Source organism: Bubalus bubalis, chromosome 13 (assembly GCF_019923935.1).
Source record: "Bubalus bubalis isolate 160015118507 breed Murrah chromosome 13, NDDB_SH_1, whole genome shotgun sequence".
Taxonomy (NCBI): domain Eukaryota; kingdom Metazoa; phylum Chordata; class Mammalia; order Artiodactyla; family Bovidae; genus Bubalus; species Bubalus bubalis.
In genome coordinates, this window is record NC_059169.1 from 72,594,707 (window position 1) to 72,615,315 (window position 20,609).

Consider the following 20,609-nt stretch of genomic DNA (forward strand, 5'->3'; position numbering starts at 1 on the left):
TAATCCTCTCAGGTCCGTTTATTGAAGGCCCACCACACACCAGTTACTCTACTCGGTACTCCTCAGCTGCCATCACATATGATCCTCACAATAATCCTATGAGGTAGAAGAGGAAATGGAGGCTCGGAATGATAAACCAGCCTAAGGTCACAAATCGGAATATAATACCGCTGCCAAGAAAAGTCAAACACCTCCCGAACGCTTAGAAAAAGGGAGGAGAAGGATGATGGTTGAGGTGGTGGGTGAGCAGGAGACGTGGTGGGTGAACAAGTGGGACTTTTATTCTTATTTTCTATATCTACTTTTTTTTTTTTAACTGGGAAAATAGGGTTACTTTTATAATTAAACAGAAACTACTGAATTCCTTGATCTGATAAGACACTTGTATGGAAACTGCAAATCCCTTAAAAGCGAACACACAGCCTGCTCGAAGTAAATACTAGATAGAACTGAATAGGGTTAAAGTAATTTATTCTTCTTTCAAAACAGTGGAAGTTAAAACCAGAGAACAATTAGCAAAGTATAAGTAAGGTGATTGTATAATATGTATAAAGTACCATTAGATTACAATGAATGCACAGATACCCTTGTATAAAATATAGAAAAGGTATCTAGGGAGTATTTATCAATGATCTAACATTAGAAAATGTCAATGATTCTCAGCTTCTGCTGCACAAGTAGTTCTATGGAGTTTTTGTTTCTGTTTCAATGTAGAAAATTTGGCCCCATTCCAGATGACCTGAATCTAAATTTCTAAGGTAAAATGTAGGTATAAGTATTTTGAAAAATCTCCATAGATACTTGTTGAACAGACCAGTAACTGAGAATCCCTACTAAAATTGTTCCTTTAAAAAAATAACTCAGGGTCCTCCCCACCTACACCCTATAGTACTGCTGATTTTATTGGTATTTGAACTACAAAGAAAGGAACTGAAAATTAGAACTCAAATCTTTTTTTGTTCTTTGTATTTTGATGAAAATTTTTGTTTTGATGACTTTTGCTTAAGAAAATAGTGTGTTTGTTGTTCATTTAAAGTGAAGGCAAGATCATGTGAATTTTTTTTCATGTATGGGTACGCAAATCTTTTTTATACCAAATATCTCAGTTGATAGAATATTAATTTTTTATACATTTTCCAAAACGTTTTAGTAAATGTTTAGTGAGCATTTGTATACCAAAAACTTCTCAGCAATTCTGCTCCTAAACATATGTTCAACAGAAAACACTTATTTACCAAAAAGACATTGACTAGCCGAATAATAACAATTCATAGTAGCCCCAAACTAGATACTATCCAAAACCCTCATAACAACAGAATGAGTAAATTGTGGTCTTAACCTAGTAACAACAGGATGAGTAAGTCACACAATGACTGGCATAAATCAGTCGACAGCTACATGCAACAAGGATGAATCTCACAAAAAAGATGTTGAATAAAAGTTGCCAGCAAAATAGTACATACTGCAATAATTCTACTAACATAAACTTTAATAATTGATAAAACTCATTTTGCTGTTAGAAGTGAACAGAGTGACTGAAAGGAAAAATAAAGGGGATCTCTTATATGCTGAAACTTTTCTATTTCTCAACCTGAGTGCTGGACACCTGGGTATGTTCATTTAAGGAAAAATGCATCAAGCTGCACACTTACAATATGCAAACTTTGCTGTAATATATTATATAGCAATATAATAAAGGCAAAATAAAACTAAAATGTCCATGGCAAAAGAAACAGCAGGCATTAGGCAGTTTAAAATTTAAAAGTCAAGACATAATAAAATCCAAAATATATAGTCAAAGAAAATATGATGCAATAGATTAAGAAAAATGGAGACACAGATTAAGATTCCAACACCAGCATGGGCCTGTGAAATTAAACTTGGACATAACTCTTGACTTCTGAGGGGCATCTGTGTCATGGACTCTTACTTCACCTGTCTTGCAGATTTGCTCCCAGGACTATATAATATATACGTAAAGCATATTACTTGTCACATGGTTCTATAAGCATTTATTTCTCTTCCTTGGCTTTAGAATAAGATATGAGTGTAAGTTTCAAAGACATCTGCTGGATGAATGGACAAAGAAGCTGTGGTACATATATATACAATGGAATATACTACTCAGCCATAAAAAGGAACTTACTTGAGTCAGTTCTGATGAGGTGGATGAACCTAAAGCCTATTATACAGAGTGAAGTGAGTCAGAAAGAGAAAAACAAGTACCATATATTAACACAAACATATGGAATCTGGAAAGATCGTACTGATAAACCTATTTGCAGGGTCGCAATGGAAACACATAGAGAAAGACTTTCGGACAAGGGCCAGTAGGAGGAAGGAAAGGATGAAATGAATGGAGAGAGTAGCATGGAAGCATATACACTACCATACAAAAAACATAGCCAATGGGAATTTGCTATATGACTTGGGGAAGCAAAACTGGGGCTCTGTAACGACCTAGAGGGGTAGGAAAGGGTGGGAGGCGGTTGGAAGATTCAAGAGGGAGGGAACATATGTATACCTATGGCTGATTCTTATGATGTACTCTGCATATAAGTTAAATAAGCAGGGTGACAATATACAGCCTTGACGTACTCCTTTTCCTATTTGGAACCAGTCTGTTGTTCCACGTCGAGGTCTTACTGTTGCTCCCTGACATGCATACAGGTTTCTCAAGAGGCAGGTCAGGTGGTCTGGGATTCCCATCTCTTTCAGAATTTTCCACAGTTTATTGTGATCCACACAGTCAAAGGCTTTGGCATAGTCAATAAAGCATAAGTAGATGTTTTTCTGGAACTCTGTTGCTTTTTCCATGATCCAGCGGATGTTGGCAATTTGATCTCTGTTCCTCTGCCTTTTCTAAAACCAGCTTGAACATCTGGAAGTTCACGGTTCACATATTGCTGAATCCTGGCTTGGAGAATTTTGAGCATTACTTTACCAGTGTGTGAGATGAGTGCAAATGCGCAGTAGTTTGAGCATTCTTTGGCATTGCCTTTCTTTGGGATTGGAATGAAAACTGACCTTTTCCAGTCCTGTGGCCCCTGCTGATTTTTCCAAATTTGCTGGCATATTGAGTGCAGCACTTTCACAGCATCATCTTCCAGGATTTGAAATAGCTCATCTGGAATTCCATCACCTCCACTAGCTTTGTTTGTAGTGATGCTTTCTAAGGCCCACTTGACTTCACATTCCAGAGTGTCTGGCTCTAGGTGAGTGATCACACCATCGTGATTATCTGGGTCATGAGGATCTTTTTTGTATAGTTCTTCTGTGTATTCTTGCCACCTCTTCTTAATATCTTCTGCTTCTGTTAGGTCCATACCGTTTCTATCCTTTATCGAGCCCATCTTTGCATGAAGTGTTCCCTTGGTATCTCTAATTTTCTTGAAGAGATCTCTAGTCTTTCCCATTCTGTTGTTTTCCTCTATTTCTTTGCATTGATCACCAAGGAAGGCTTTCTTATCTCTACTTGCTATTCTTTGGAACTCTGCATTCAGATGCTTATATCTTTCCTTTTCTCCTTTGCTTTTTGCTTTTCCTCTTTTCACAGCTATTTGTAAGGTCTCCCCAGCCATTTTGCTTTTTTGCATTTCTTTTCCATGAGGATGCCTCAGATATGCAGATGACACCACCCTTATGGCAAAAAGTGAAGAGGAACTAAAAAGCCTCTTGATGAAAGTGAAAGAGGAGAGTGAAAAAGTTGGCTTAAAGCTCAACATTCAGAAAACTAAGATCATGGCTTCTGGTCCCATCACTTCATGGCAAACAGATGGGGAAACAGTGGAAACAGTGTCAGACTTTATTTTGGGGGGCTCCAAAATCACTGCAAATGGTGATTGCAGCCATGAAATTAAAAGACGCTTACTCCTTGGAAGGAAAGTTATGACCAACCTAGATAGCATATTCAAAAGCAGAGACATTACTTGGCCAACAAAGGTCTGGCTAGTCAAAGCTATGGTTTTTCCAGTGATCATGTATGGATGTGAAAGTTGGACTGTGAAGAAAGCTGAGCGCCGAAGAATTGATGCTTTTGAACTGTGGTGTTGGAGAAGACTCTTGAGAGTCCCTTGGACTGCAAGGAGATCCAACTAGTCCATTCTGAAGGAGATCAGTCCTGGGTGTTCTTTGGAAGGAATGATGCTAAAGCTAAAACTCCAGTACTTTGGCCACCTCATGCGAAGAGTTGACTCATTGGAAAAGACTCTAATGCTTGGAGGGATTGGGGGCAAGAGGAGAAGGGGACGACAGAGGATGAGATGGCTGGATGGCATCACCGACTCGATGGACATGAGTTTGGGTGAACTCCGGGAGTTGGTGATGGACAGGGAGGCGTGGCGTGCAGCAGTTCATGGGGTCACAAAGAGTCGGACACGACTGAGCAACTGAACTGAACTGATGGCTGATTCATGTTGATGTATGGCAGAAATCAAACCAATATTGTAAAGCAATTATCCTTCAATTAAAAATAAATTTTAAAAAGACATCTGCTGTTATTCTTACATGCAGAAGAGTACATAACCAGTAGTCTAACTCAACATCAGTGTGGACAAGTGTACTACAAAGAATGTCCATGCCAAGATAGAATTAGACAATTCCAGGGGATTTTTGAACATTCCAACATTACATGCCTTTCTAGGGTGGGAAAACAAATGGTAGGTGGTGACGAAGCTACCAGACAGACAGATACGTGTATATGTTGTGCTGCCTGAAAGAACATCGGCTGTGACAGAGTTTTAACAACAGGAGCTGTGATCCTGATTCAGTGGATGTCACTGTAACAAATGTCATTGAACATTGAAGGAAGAAGTGATGATCCAACTCCTGGAGCCAAATTCCAATGCAGCAAGTGAAAAAAGAAGACCTGTATATTAAAAGATTTTAAACTGCATGGCAATTGGCACTAGCATGTTTCCATTTAAATAAGGCAAGTCAGTATCAAATCTGACAAGAGCTAGTGTATTGTTAGGCTTGGTGCATTGACTGGCCTCAGGAAGCATTACTATGAACAAAGCTAGTGGGGATGATGGAATTCCAGGTGAGCTATTTGAAATCCTAAAAGATGATGCCATTAACGTGCTGCACTCAATATGCCAGCAAATTGGGAAAACTCAGCAGTGGCCAGAGGACTGGAAAAGGTCAGTTTTCATTCCAATCCCAAAGAAGGGCAAAGCCAAAGAATGTTCAAACTGGACAACTGCATTCATTTTACACACTGCTGCTGCTAAGTCGCTTCAGTCGTGTCCGACTCTGTGCAACCCCATGGATGGCAGCCCACCAGGCTCCCCCGTCCCTGGGATTCTCCAGGCAAGAACACTGGAGTGGGTTGCCATTTCCTTCTCTAATGCATGAAAGTGAAAAGTGAAAGTGAAATCGCTCAGTCATGTCCAACTCTTAGCGACCTCATAGACTGCAGCTCACCAGGCTCCTCCGTCCATGGGATTTTCCAGGCAAGAGTACTAGAGTGGAATGCCATTGCCTTCTCCACATTTTATACGCTAACAAGGTGAAAAGATCAAGCCCAAAAGCATAAGACAGAAAGGGGAAACAGCCTCATTAACCTCATATTTCTACACAGTCATACTCAACCCCACAAGACGGGAAGAAAGCACATACAATGCCCTCCTACAGTAGCCAAAAACATGGAAGCAATGGAAATAAATATTCACTGATAAATGAATAAAGAAAATGTGACGTTCACATACAATGGAATATTATTCAGCTTTTAAAAAGAAGGAAATACTGCCATTTGTGACAGCATGAATTGCCACTGAGGCTTCCCCAGTGGCTCAGTGGTAAAGAATCTGCCTGCAATGCAGAAGGTGAAGGAGGCCTCTTGTTCAATCCCTAGGTCGGGAAGATCCCCTGGAGGAGGGCATGGAAATCCACTCCAGTATTCTTGCCTGGAGAATCCCGTGGACAGAGGAGTCTGGCGGGCTACAGTCCATGGGGTCGCAAAAGAGTCAGACATGACTGAAGTGACTTAACGCACACGTATAAATACACACATAATGTTCTCAAGGAAAGAAAATGTGACAAGAATTTGAGACTAAAGTGTAAAGATAGAGTAATGTTTTTGAACTATTAAACACTCAGGGAATACAGTTCCATGACTTGTTTTTTAAGAACCCACTAGAGAACAATCTTCAATCAACCAAGAGATTACTAGACAGAGATGGCAAAAATAGATGTTGGTAAGCATTCACCCCAGCAAACTGTAGGACTAAGCCTGGAGCAGGTGTGAGGACTATGATCACAAAATGGATTTTATGTTATTGGGTCCCAGAATCATTTAGAAATGATATAATTAACACAATTGGAAAAGTCAGAAAGAAGGTAAGAATGTGAAAGAAGATAAGAAAGAAGAATAAGCATGCTGATTTTCTCTTCCCTCATAGATATTATGTAAAGCTGATAAGTCAAAGGCACATGTTGTGCATGCTAAGTCGCTTCAGTCGTGTCTGACTCAGAGCAACCCTATGGACTGTAGCCCCCCAGGCTCCTCTGCCCATGGGATTCTCTAAGCAAGAATACTGGAGGGGGTTGCCATGCCCTCCCTTCAGGGGGTCTTCCCAACCTAGGGATTGAACCCGCTTCTCTTACATCTCCCAGGTACACGTACACTTAAAGTAAGAAGAGCTATAAAGACCTTGTTCTCAGGCACAGCTCTGCACAAGTCCTGTGTGTTACATTTTCACGGTGCATTCGTACGTGAAGTTATTTTCTCCAAATACATTACAGCCTTTGACTTTTCTTTATGGCAAATTATCTAGAGGAAAGCACTTGATCTTTGTAGAGAAATTATCTGGAACCAAGTTTCTAAAATGCAGTTAAAATGAACATTGATGGAAATGGTAAAAGCAGAGAATCTCCAACTGAGGGATAAAGATACTCCAAGGAGAAGTCAGGGTTTTAAGTGGATAAGATTGTGGCTTCCAAAAACTGTTATATTCCTTAGGCCTTGAAAGTTAGCACACAAATGAAAAGAAATTTTTCGTAAGTAGCAATAGTTCACAGACATTATATTCACAGATACCTTCATTAGAATACTTCTCTTTTATAGTGAGTCGTTTTATTAGAGCCCAATAGTGGTTCATAAAATGTGAAAATGTTCGAGCTGCCAATTTAAAGAACCCTGTGTTAGATGTGGGGAAAATATTAATACATTATTTGTAGAAATATAAGTTAGTATATTATTTTAGATAGGTATTTGGTGGTATCTTTGAAATTTAATATTTTCAATACTAAGACATGATTTAGCCTGTTTAACAAGAAGAGACCAGTCAAGTGAATCATAGTGTACCCTTCACTAGAATTCTATTGCCTAAATTTGTTAAAGTTATACATATAATTAAAGTTTTAGTAGATATACATATATATCATCTAGGCTTCCCAAGTGGCTCAGTGGAAGAGAACCCACCTGCCAATGCAGGAGACACAGGAGACGCAGGTTTGGCCCCTGGATGAGGAAGATCTCCTGGAGGAGGAAATGAAAACCCACTCCAGTATTCTTGCCTGGGAAATTCCATGGGTAGGGGAACCTGGTGGCCTATATAGTCCATAGGGTCACAAAGAGTCGGAAATGACTGAAGTGACTTAGAGCATGCCTTATCCTGGAAAACACAGTCCAGAGTAACTTGGGACAGAAAATAGAACAGAAAGAGTAACTGTATCTCAGTGGATAGCATGGCCTTAGGAGAAGCTACACCGCGGTAATGTTCTTTTCCATTTCAGTAGTTTATGGGGCCCTACCAGATATTTTATAAAAGGCCCTGAGGAGTTTAACTGCCTGAATTATCAATATCAGGCGAAGAGAGGAAACAATAATTTGGCTTTAAAAAGTGACCTCATGAAGGTGAAAACTTGCCTTTTCTGCTACACTTCTGAGGAAGTCAATACTTCATATTGACTGATCCAGGGCTATTGAACCCACTGGAACTGATGAACCCAGTGTACAATCCACTCATTTCATCCCATCAAAATTCAAGACTCCCTTTCTGCCACATGGCCACTCACTACAAAGAAGGGAGAGCTCCAATCTGGGTCAAGACCAAGGTCACGATCAGGACATAAGTGCTACTTAATAAAAGATACAGCCTTCATTGAGAGGAACAAAGAGGTTAAACAATCTATTCCAAGCAGTGAGCTCTGATTATTTGCCTTTTAGATCAGTGTATTTTCTCTCACAGGCTGTTTTTCTCATAGCACTAGTTTGGGAAAATTGACCCAAAGGGTTTCTGTTTTTTGGAAAGTACCTCAACCATCCATCTCCCCACCCCCACTGCCTTATCTAGAACTTGAGTGGAAGACAGAAGAATTGTCCAAGAGGCTGTTAGGCATGGCTCTGACCCAACAAATTAACCCTCACAACCCACGTGGTTTAGTCTGGCTCACTGCGTTCCCTAGTAATGAATAAGAAGTAAATTTGCCTGGAATATTCCTTCGGCACATACCATAGACATCTAACTGGGTGTCTATGCCCACAGTTGAGACAAAATTTGGAATCCTGCTCAAACATCTTTGAGATTCAACCAACAGACGTATGTAGAACTTTATGAGGGCAATTCTTTGGGACTAGCAAAAACACTGCCTCACAATAGCTTTCTTGTCTTTTTTTAAGAAAAAGGTTATCCTTTTGCTCTATAGTGAGCATCTAAGTAATAATATATTCATTTTTCCCAACTCTAGGATATGCCTGGCAATGGCAACCCACTCCAGTACTCTTGCCTGGAAAATCCCATGGACGGAGGAGCCTGGTAGGCTGCAGTCCATGGGGTCTCTGGGAGTCCGGCACCACTGAGCGACTTTACTTTCACTTTTCACTTTCATGCATTGGAGAGGGAAATGGCAACCCACTCCAGTGTTCTTGCCTGGAGAATCCCAGGGACGGAGGAGCCTGGTGGGCTGCCATCTATGGGGTCGCACAGAGTCGGACATGACTAAAGTGACTTAGCAGCAAAGTAGATATATCAGGAAACAAACTTATACTTTTCGGACACTGACCAACTGGAGTACTATTTGCCTCTCCAGTGAGAATGTACCAAGTGGCCTCCTCGTGATCTGAAATATATGCAATGTCTCTTAAAGTACCTAAGTATGACTTGGGCACCAGAGCCAGTCTGATGGAATAAAAACACATAGCAAAAAAAAAAAAAAGTGGATAAGCCAAGTATTACCTTCCACTAACAGTGGATAGTCATTGTTTTACTAGTCTGGGCAAGAAATCTTTATTTGACAAAGGGGTCCATTCCATACAGTCCCCATGAAATAGTCAATCACTTTGCCCTCATCTCTCCTGACAGGTATGGGCAGGTACAGGTCCCAGACTGGCCACCAATTCAAGGGTTCCATTCCCCCAACCAGAAGAATCTGCCTGCAATGCAGAAGACCAGTTTGATCCCTTGGTTGGGAAGAGCCCCTAGAGAAGAGAACAGCTACCCACTCCAGTATTCTGGCCTGGAGAATTCCATGGACTGTATAGTCCATGGGGTTGCAAAGAGTTGGACATAACTGAGTGACTCACTTTTCATTCCCCTAGCCATCATGACTGGTTCAGAGATGGGCATGTGACCCATGCAGGTCCAATCAGGGTCTTTCCTGCAGGTAATATATGAATATCACAAAGTTAAATCACAAATTATGTAAATTCAGAACTGACAACAACCATCTTTCCCAGCTTCATGAAGGAAGTCAGGTGTAGCCGAAGAAAATCAGGTCAACTGAAAGGAAAATAGATTTCAGAGACAGAAATAGTCTGCATCTTTTTAGCCACTGGATCCAGCCATGCCTGAAGTATCAGTTCCATTCCTGGACTTTTCAATTACATAAGAATTCCTTTGATGTTTCTTTGTCTTGGATTTCTCCCATTTACCAATAATAATCTTGAATAAGACAACTGCCGTGCTTAAAAGAGAAGCTTTTTTTTTTTAACATCTCACCTTGAAGCCAGTGTATCTCAGTCATCTTCAGAACATAAGATCATTCCTTGTTCTCTTATGACCTTTAATTAGTTTAAATATTTTAAAATAATTTTGTTTATAAACCTAACACATACACGCTTCAGAGAATTTATAAAATCCAAAGTAAACATAAACAAGAAAAAATGACTCTAACTTTTGACCTAGATGATTACTGTGAATGCTTTCATGCATTTCCTTTCAGTCTAGGACCATACATATGTGTTTTTTAAAGCTGAGATCACACTCTATGGAATTTTTATCCTGCTCTTATTTGACACATGAATAACTTCCCACATAATGAAATGCTCTTCAACTATATGACTCTTAAAGCTAAATGCTCTTTCCTTTGCCTTCTCTCCTCCCTGAAATATCTCCTTCCCTTGGCTTCTAAGACTAAGGGAAGAGAATATTTCTGTTTTTCCTCCTTCCTCACCACGCCTACACCCCAGCTTCCCTGACTGGTTCTCACTCACCTCTAAACATTGAGGTATCCCTGGATTCAGCGGTCCAACTGCTTCTTAGTCTGCTCAGATGTTTGGAAAATCTCACCCTATCTCATGTCTTTCAACATCATCCATACACTGACAATTTCCTACTTTACATTGTAGCCTTCTATATCTGGATCCTTGTATACAGCATAGTCACTTGTTGGTCACAAGACATCCTAAGTTTAACACGTCCAAAACTGATCTGATATTCACTCAAAACTTGCTCGCCCTTGAAGCACTTCAATGAAGGGCAATTCCATCCTTCCAGCTGTCCAGATCGAAAAACCTAGTCACCTCTCTTTCTCATATGCCACATCCTATCTATCCATCAACAAGTACTCTTGACACTGTCATCAAAATATACACAGAATCTGACCATTTCTCACAAACCCATTACTACTACCCTAGTCCAAGCCGCCATCCTCTCATGTGAAATGGACACCCTGCTTCCCTCCTACCCACTACCTAGCCCTCATCTCATTCTGTTTCCAAAGCAGCCAGAGTGATCAATTTAAATGTATCTCAGAGCGTGGCATACTCCCACCCACATCAAATGGCTTCCCATGTCACTAAAGGATGAGCCAAATCCTTTCTCGGGCCTGTGTAAGTTTCTCCGCAGAACTCCCAGCCCACTTATGCTATTCTAGCCACACCGGCCTCCTTGTTTTTTCTCACCCATCCCAGGCTTGCCCCAGCCCCTCAAGGTCTTCGCTTGGAGAAAAACTTGCTAAACAATCTTCACCCACTCCCCATATATCTGCCTGAATCATTCTATTTCAAGTCATCGATCAAATACAAGCTTCCCATAAAGCCTTCTCTGACCACCTACCATTACAAATCTACTCCAGTCCCTATCCCAGGCTTTATTTTCTTCTAACACCTATCACTTGTAGACATTATGTAACTTACTCTTTATATCCTTCCACCTCACACTCTCAGGACAAAATCCACTCACCACATCGTTCTTGTATACTTTAACATTTTCAGTGAAACTGTTCTTATTTCTTAGTAAGGTCACCAACCAACCTGTGTTGCCAAATTCAATGGATTCTTCAATGCCTTCATCTAAACAGGCATCTCAAGATGGTACACTTCTCAGTTGGCCTCTTTTTTTTTTTTTCATTTTTATTTTATATCGGAGTAGAGTTAAGAGTTGGCCTTTTTCTTTTTCTTGAGACACTTTCCTCTGTTGGATTCTATGACGTGGGACTCTCCTGCTTGTCTTGCTGCTGCTACTGCTGCTAAGTCGCTTCAGTCGTGTCCGACTCTGTGCGACCCCAGAGACGGCAGCCCACTAGGCTCCCCCATCCCCGGGATTCTTCAGGCAAGGACACTGGAGTTGCCATTTCCTTCTCCAATGCATGAAAGTGAAAGGTGAAAGTGAAGTCACTCAGTCATGCCCGACTCTTAGCGACCCCATGGGACTGCAGCCTACCAGGCTCCTGCATCCATGGGATTTTCCAGGCAAGAGTACTGGAGTGAGATGCCACTCCGCCTTTTCCACCTGCTTGTCTTACCACTTCTCAAAGGGATTTTTTTTTGTTTGCTTGAATCCTTCAAACCCTTAAGATTTAGAGTATAAATGTTGGCATGCTTGGTCCAAGGCTTCTGTTCTTCTCTTTCATAACCTTTGCTCTTTAAAGTACTTGATGTGAGTTGAGTAATGATCCCCAAAGATACCCATGTCTCAGCCCTCCAAACCTGTAACTATGGTACCTTAAAACGGTAAGCACAACTTCACAGGTGTGTTTAAGGCTAAGGGCCTTGAGATGGGGAGAGTAGTCTGCGTTTGTCTAGGTGAGCCCAATCTAATCATACAAACCCTTAAATGTGGAGACTCTTTCTCAGCTTCAGAGAACCAGGGCGGTGACAGCATGAGAAGAAATCACCTTCTAGCCTCTAGCTTTAAAGATGGAAGACGGGGCTACAGAAGCCAAGGAACACAGATGTCCTCTAGAAACTGGAAAATAAGATTAGATCTAAGCTCCCCTAGACTCTCCAACAAAAATGCAGCCCTCTTGACTGTCCCTCTATACCTCCCTGACTGGAATAATCCAGGGCTCAGCCCTCAGACCTCTCTGCTTTCATAATCCCATTCACTCTCTGGCTGATCTCACCAAGCTTCAGACTTCAGGTACCATCAACATACCACGGACAGCCAAGCTTATACCTCAACTCCATACTTATGCTTACCACCACCAAAAACTCCTTAAGCGAATGAATTAAGGCAGAAATACTGTCCATCTTCACAGTATCAGCTCTTCAAACTGTCTGACACAGCACTTAGCTTTTATCTGTGAAATTAATGAGTATTATTAAAACTAGACACCCATGTTGGCAAACTGAAAAGACAGACGACAGGGTCATTAGCTCATTTCAAGTAGTGGTTTCTTTTCACACATGCCAATGGCATTAACAGAAGGCAACGCAGGACCCTGCTTTCCAAGCGTGCAGTGGTCAGGGGGCCTGGCTTGTTCCAAACCTCAAAACTGGAACATCCAAAGGAAATGATGGATTGATTACACACCACTCAGGAAATCTGTGAATTTTTTTTTTCTTCTCATTCTTAGACGATTAGTAAGATTTGAGTAATAGAAATCTCAGGGGCATATTCTGAAAAAAGAACATGGAATAATTAAATTCTATGCTGCCAATTCAGAACAAAATCAGATACAACTAAGTGGAGGTTTAAGTGGCCACTGTCTTTAAAAATAAAGCATAAAAGGACAGACAAAAGAAGGAGCTAGTTAGTCTATGCTTCTTTGAATAAAAATGAGTGACTACCCCAGACATCCAGGCCATTTAAGTTTCCCAGATTGCAACCTACTAAAAAGAAAAAAAATCAGTATACTTGCACAGCAATATGAATGACTCTTACAGTCATGCTATTAAGCAAAATAAGACAGACACCAAATGAGCACGTACTACATGCTTCCATTTAAATGAAGGTCCAAAAAGGGAACTTGCACCATGGTGGAAATGGTAGAGATCTTGATTTGAGTAACGGTTACATGAATGTATATATTTATCAATATGCATTAAACCATTTAAGATCTTAATTTAATGAACGCAAAATATAATGTGATTTAAACACATAGAGGTTTCCTGCAGTGAGTACTCTGGGGGCTGGAAGGGGAATGGGGAAAAATAGAAAACAAATGCCTTCACAGCAGGATCTCTCAGAGCCCTTAATACACTTCTGTGCACTGCTCAATAGTAAAGAATCTGCTTGCAATGTGGGAGACCCAGGTTCGATCCCTGGGTCAGGAAGATTCCCTGGAGGAGAAAAGGGCAACCCACTCCAGTATTCCTGCCTGGAGAACCCCATGGACAGAGGAGCCTTGTGGGCTACAGTCCATGGACTTGCAAAGAAGCGACTTAGCACGTGCACTGTGAACTCCTAAGATGAGGCTACAGGATATTGTATGTTCCAGACTCAACTGCTCAAAGAACTTTATTTTTTCTTACATATATTAACATTTGTAAGGCACGAATATTTCAGAACCCACTAACTTTAGCCTGGAAAAATTCACACAAGGGCCATGAATACAATGTCAGTCCCTGAAAACATAAAAATCAACATTTTTTAGTGAATCCCCCAGAATAAACTAGTTGCAAAACGCACACTTAGAGAAAGTCCAATTAAGTACTGGAGTACCTCTGCCCAAAATAATAAATTTCATTTTTATATTAGTGACCTCCCAATTCCTTCTGGCAATAATTAGAGAGTAAACCCTATCTCTACTACCTAAGTGACAGTGAAAGTGAAGTCGCTCAGTCGTGTCCTACTCTTTGCGACCCCTTGGACTGTAGCCTATCAGGCTCCTCTGTCCATGGGATTTTCCAGGCAAGAGTGCTGGAGTGGATTGCCGTTTCCTTCTCCAGGGGATCTTCCCGACCCAGCAATCGAACCCAGGTCTCCCGCATTGCGGGCAGACACTTTACCATCTGTATCTATTGAAGAACTCCAAGTTAGTAGCAAGAAAGCACTCATCCATATAGACAATAATTATCTTTCTGTCTCTGTAAAACATGCAAGTCTTCCTTAAGTGGCATAAAGGCGCTGAAATGCAAGTTTAAAATTGGAAGCCTTAGCTTGGGCTCCTCAGGAACCCTTGTGTGTAGATTCACTAGGGAAAGCTCCAGAGCAACAGCTGTAGAGAAGCAGGGCCAGACAGGGGGAGGACTTGAACTGTGATGCAGCCACCACAAAGGAGGGGCACTCGAACAGGGGAGGGATCAGCTGAGAGCTGACAGCTGCCAACACTTCCGGCAGCAGACAGAGTGAGAGCCTTAGCCCTGAAGGGAGAATGAGTCACACACCACAGTGTCCACACAGCAGCCAGCGCACACCCTTTTCACCAGGCCCAAAGGGGTGTCTGATCTGCAAGAAACCATCCCGACCAAGTCTAATTCTCACGCTATTAATAAACAAGCTCTGTTTAAGTACCAGGAGCCAAGGATTGAGATTTTGCCCATATTGTTTTGTCCTTAAAAGATTTCATGAAACTGCAATAGAAACTACAAATTATCTCAGATGGTTACTAATAGAATTCCCTCATAATAGAAACTATATATCAAGAAACTCACACGACTACTTTTACCATGACTGGAAGCCTAACTTTTTTCAGGTAAAATAATGGTCTGAGAACATGAGCTTTAAGACTGATAACACATGTAAACCTGTGGCAGATTCATTTTGATATTTGGCAAATCTAATACAGTTATGTAAAGTTTAAAAATAAAATAAAATTAAAAAAAAAAAAAAAAAAAGACTGATAACACAGCACTCAGTATAACAAGATTTAGCATTAAAAAGCTTTAGAGTCACTTTCCAACACTAAAGTGTTTCTTTTTTTTAATATATCATATTCTCCTTTGCCTTTCTTTTCATTTGTGATTTTCAAAGTGATTCAATTTTATACTTTAATTTTTAAATTGATATATAATTGACTTACAATGTTGTGTTAGTTTCTGGTGTACAGCAAAGTGATTCAGTTATATATAGACACATATGCATACATATACATATATACATACATATATAATATATACATATGTATGTATGTAAATATATATTCTCTTTCATATTATTTTCCATCATGGTTTTTTATATGATATTAAATATAGTTCCTTATGCTACACAGTAGGACCTTGTTGCTTCCTTTGCCTCTTATAAATAAAATTAATTTAGTATCCCGTTGGATAAAACAATGAAAAAGGAGTTAGAACTTTCTCCCTGAATCAGTTCATTTACTCCTTAACAATGCATCTACCAAGGACATCCCATTAGGGGACATTATGTTTGGTACTGAAGGTACAGAGATGAATAAGAAGTTCACCATCTAATAAAGACGACGGACATGTAAACAAGTGACTATAAATCATTCATTCATTCCACAAATACATCTAAGAACCAACTATATATACCATGAATAATAAAAACATAGTCTTTGCCCTTCCAGCACTTGCATGCAATGTGAGACACGTTCAAATAGAAGGTGCTATAGTCTCTGCCTCCATGGAAAGAATGCCATGGAAAGCTTTCTAACAGTAAGCTAAACTACAATAGTAACAACAGCAACTAACCTTTACTGGGGGTGTAAAATGTTCCAGGCAAATACATGAATCTTAACCCTCAAATCAATCCTTGGAGGTAGATGTTATTATTATGTCCCATTTACAGATGAGGAAGTCACAGCACAGAGAGGTTAATAGCTTCACCCACATCACACAGGTGGTAAGGGTTGACCTGGGATTCAGAGGACATAACACTGGAACTGAGTCTTGAAAGCTGAGTAGCAATTTGCGAAATGGACACAAAACTGGTGGGGGGAGTATTCCAGACACAGTGAACTGGAGTAAAAATGCTTTAAAATCATCAGAAATTGACAAATTCATCTGCATGTAGGCTGCTGGTGGGAGGTGAACAAAAGTCCCAGCCTGAAAAGTGGGAGCAGTGGGGGATGGGCACAGACAGGAGCCACGTGCCCTACAGAGACGGAAGGAATGTTGGCACAAAGTGCCATGTTTAGTGATATCAGTAAGAATATTAATAAGAATTAAAGTGGCTAGCATTCTTCCAGAGCAGCCAGACATTGGCTAAACATTTCTACTCCTTATCACATTTTAGTTTTACTACAATCAAATGAAGCAACTTGACTGTCTGGGGTTCTACTCCTTGTGAGTAACAGAGCTGTGGTTCAAACCTGGGGAACTCTGATTCAAAAGCCCATGCTCTCTCCGCAGCTGGCTCTACAATACGTGGCAATTACCTCCCACCCCACCCCTACAAGGGAAGCAGAGGAGTTGGGGGAAGACAGGGAGGGCAGAGAGGGGTGGATTCCTGCTCCAGCCCAGGAGACAATGAGAAAGTGAAAGTGTTCATTGCTCAGTCCTGTCTGATTGTCTGAGACCCCATCGACTGTGGCCCTCTAGGCTCCGCTGTCCATGGGATTCTCCAGGCAAGAATACTGGAGTGGGTTGCCATTTCCTTCTCCAGGGACTCTTCCCCACCCAAGTATCGAACCCTAGTCTCCCGCATTGCAGGCAGACTCTTTACTGTCTGAGCCACCAGGGAAGCCCAGGAGAATATGATACAGCCTTAAATCAAAGAAGTGAGAGTTGTAGGCTGGAGAAGAGATTTGAGAAATGTGTACACAGAGGTGGCCCTGGAGACTTCTTATGATCAGGCAGTGAAAAGGAGGGAAGAGATGTGGAAAATAGCCAGCTGTCTGAGAGACGGTGATTCTTTAACCAAGTGGAAGGATGGAAATAAGCAGGAAGAGGTGGGGGCAGAACGGGAGAGGGGAAATGAAGATGCTCAGGCCAACATCTCCCATGCTAGAGATAAAAGGGCCTGCTGGACAACTAAATATCTGAGGCAAATCCACCGTGAAGGCACAGATTTGGCCAAAAACATGTTGAAGGAATGAGAGAGGAGGTGTATTTGGCTAAGGAAAATGTAAAGAATAAAAAGATGAACAGAAACCTAGAAAACCTCAACTATTCAGGAAAGAGTCCATTTTCCCATCTGTAAAACTAAGATACATACACAGAGATTCCTGACATATCTGCCTTCTTTAAAAATCTGAGAAGGGGCTTTCTTACAAGTAAAGGTGACTTGTTAGTGTTATCTCTGGAAAAACTTATTCTCTTTCCCGTGTGAGGTATTGGATTCCTTCTAGGGGGGTATATTTCTGCTGGAGAAAATAAGCTAGTTGAATGGTGTGTTTAAAAATTTGAAGAAAAAAAAATAGTACTAATAGCTTCTCAGCGTTATTACCAAAAATCTGCTAGCCATTCTGAGCCCAAATCGCGGATGTCAGTAATGCCACTTCAGGAATAAGCTCTCTGCCTGGAAACACCAGCGCTCCGAGGAAATACCATTCTCCGCCTTTATTTACATTCTCTCTTCACCCTTCACCCTAAACAGTATTCCAGTGAGGCTTACCTGCCTTAGGAATCTGTACCAAAGGCGATTTCTCCCGTTTCTCTCTTTAAAATTTAAAAAAAAAAAAAAGAAAAGAAAAGAAAAAAGAAAACTTCCCACTGTTGATATGTAGCAAATGGGGAAAAAAAAAAAAAAAAAAAAAAAACACACCAGCCCTTCTGGTCCGCCCTCCCTGACTGTTGCTACCTTGCAGTTTATGACATAGACAGAGGGAGGGCTGCCGGAGTGAACCAGGCGGTGGGGAGCAAGTCCCTTGCCGGGGAAGCGGGAGTCCCTGGAGCGGGCGGCTCTGCCCACTGGTAGCCCGCGACGCGGTCCGCGCAGCTCTGAGCGGGGCCGGGGACCATGTCTCCGCGCGCCCGGCCCGGCGAGCCCCGCGGAAGGGAGGGAGCACCCAGCCGGGCGGGGGCAGAGGGAGCCGCCGCGGACCTGGCAACGCTGGCACTGGCTCGACTCTCCCAGACAGTTTTGAAGTCAGCAAAACAGAAATCGAATTACTATGATGCTGGCAGTGGCCGCTCGGGGAGAAGGGGCTCTCTCTGCCCGCTTAATCACCAGGAGAGATGCAGAGAGTCACAGATGAGCCAAGCGTGTCTCGCGGGCGGACCCTGAGGACCCGTGTAAGTTGCCGTGTACTCCCGCTTGCTGTATTTTATGGTTGTGTCGTTTTCTTTCTTTCTTTCAAGCCTTTGTGGCTTGAAAGGCTGCTTGGCCGCCATGGAATTGTTTCGATGAGAATTCCCAGTGTGGAAAGTTGTCTGATGATCCTTAAGACTTTTTTTTTTTTTTCCTTTTCTTTGATTAACTAAGCCACAGAATACAAGCTGAAATTCCTGAAGGCAGCCAGGGCAATGCAGCCCAAGACTGACAACTATAACCCGAAGTACCACTGTACTTACTATGGGGTTAACCCTGGATGTGTTTTTAATAGCCTGCCGGTACTGTAGGCTGCCTGCAGCCCCACTGTTTGGGATCGAATGCTATGTTAATGCTGCTGTGGCTAAACTAGTATGATCAGTGTAACCAATGGAATGAGATAGAGCTAAATGACAGTCCTGGTAGTTAACAAAACTTTTCTCTTTTTTTTGGCCAGGATCACATTTTTCTCCCTGACTCCTCAAAACTGAGCAACCTCTCTCTTAAAAGTTCATGCTGCTTTTTTGATCTTACTTTGGAGAGAAAAAAGAAAAGAAGCTAGACAGAGGATTCTTCTGAAATTGTGAAGGAAAGCACTATAAAGAAGCCACCGCAGTTCTTTAGCTACTATTGTAATAATGGAAGAAGAAAAGCCAACCGATGGAGCCCAGCACATACGCCAGCCTCATTGTGACAGAGCTTGGGGACATAAAGCTGAATGGTGACCAGAGCCTGTAACCGGTAAGGTTTTTCTTACACTTCATCTGCTACAAGTTCCGGCTTAGAAATGGATATTCTCTGTGAAGAAAACACTTCTTTGAGCTCAACTACGAACTCCTTAATGCAATTACATGCTGACACAAGGCTCTACAATACTGACTTTAACTCTGGAGAAGGTAACACTTCGGATGCATTTAACTGGACTGTGGACTCAGAAAATCGAACCAACCTTTCCTGTGAGGGCTGTCTCTCACCACCCTGCTTCTCCTTACTTCATCTCCAGGAAAAGAACTGGTCTGCTCTGTTGACAGCGGTAGTGATTATACTAACCATTGCCGGAAACATACTCGTCATCATGGCAGTGTCCCTAGAGAAAAAGCTGCAGAATGCCACCAACTATTTCCTGATGTCACTCGCCATAGCTGATATGCTGCTGGGTTTCCTGGTCATGCCCGTGTCCATGTTAACCATCCTCTATGGTGAGTGGCATTTGCTTCCTAGCTGTACCCACATGGGTAACAAAACGCATGCATGTCATTAGCAGATGAGTCCGGGCTCAGGGGGCCAACTAAGCGTAAGGCTTTGTTTATGGAGGAGGGGCTACCATGTAACACTACTTAAATTTTAAAATGAGATCACATTTTTAAAGATCAGACAACCTGTACACTGTGATCATTGGAGAGTTTTGTGCTTTGAAACATATACAGTTTACGTAGGGAGATAAAGCATTGTGCTTAAAAGCACATACGTTTTACTCCTATATTCTTGCCTGGAGAATCCCAGGGATGGGGGAGCCTGGTGGGCTGCCGTCTATGGGGTCGCACAGAATCGGACATGACTGAAGCAACTTAACAGTAGCAGTAGCAGCAGCAAGACAGTCCTAGAGCAATAGCATCTGTCTTATCTGAATCCACTTGGTTTTCAAGCCTTTATATTCCCAACCAAATATCCCAGCCTTCAAGACAGGCCAGTTTGATCTTGGTCACACTGCTTTCAGCACTTCTAATGGGGTGGTAAAACCTTCCCAGTTCCCTTGGAATATTTACAGAGAGAACATTCATGGTGCAGTGGGTTTAATGTTAAAATATGCAGCGTCTCCATTAGAATAAATGACTTACACCAGTTTTAATTGTTCCCTGCCTGAAGCAGCATTAATTTGGAGGTGTGCCTTTGAATTCTACCCCTCAGCTCTTTAAAAATGCATATGAATAAACTCCTCCCGAATTGTTTGGAGGAGGGTGGGAAACACAGGGGAAGAGATTCATCTTGCTTCTTCTCAGTGGAGTTTGAAAGAGTCAAACCTCTCAGCAAGTCAGCAAACACTGGGACGACTTCAGCGGGAAGCAGAAT

The 20,609-nt window shown here is 41.7% G+C and overlaps 1 protein-coding gene and 1 long non-coding RNA gene across 6 annotated transcripts in view; one reads left to right on the plus strand and one right to left on the minus strand.

Annotated features, from left to right (window-relative positions):
* LOC112578487 overlaps nucleotides 1-20,609 on the minus strand; it is a 401,319-nt gene that overhangs the window by 338,229 nt on the left and 42,481 nt on the right. The window lies entirely within an intron of this gene.
* HTR2A (5-hydroxytryptamine receptor 2A) overlaps nucleotides 18,003-20,609 on the plus strand; it is a 66,054-nt gene continuing 63,447 nt past the window's right edge. Inside the window, exons 1-2 of one of the 2 annotated variants that reach the window (XM_006072566.4) lie at nucleotides 18,003-18,523; nucleotides 18,997-19,738. In XM_006072566.4, the coding sequence (XP_006072628.1) occupies nucleotides 19,327-19,738 (412 nt within the window). In that variant the 5' untranslated portion in view covers nucleotides 18,003-18,523; nucleotides 18,997-19,326. Of the gene's footprint in view, nucleotides 18,524-18,996; nucleotides 19,739-20,609 lie in introns of those variants that run through there. The other variant, XM_044926798.2, reaches the window with a different exon arrangement.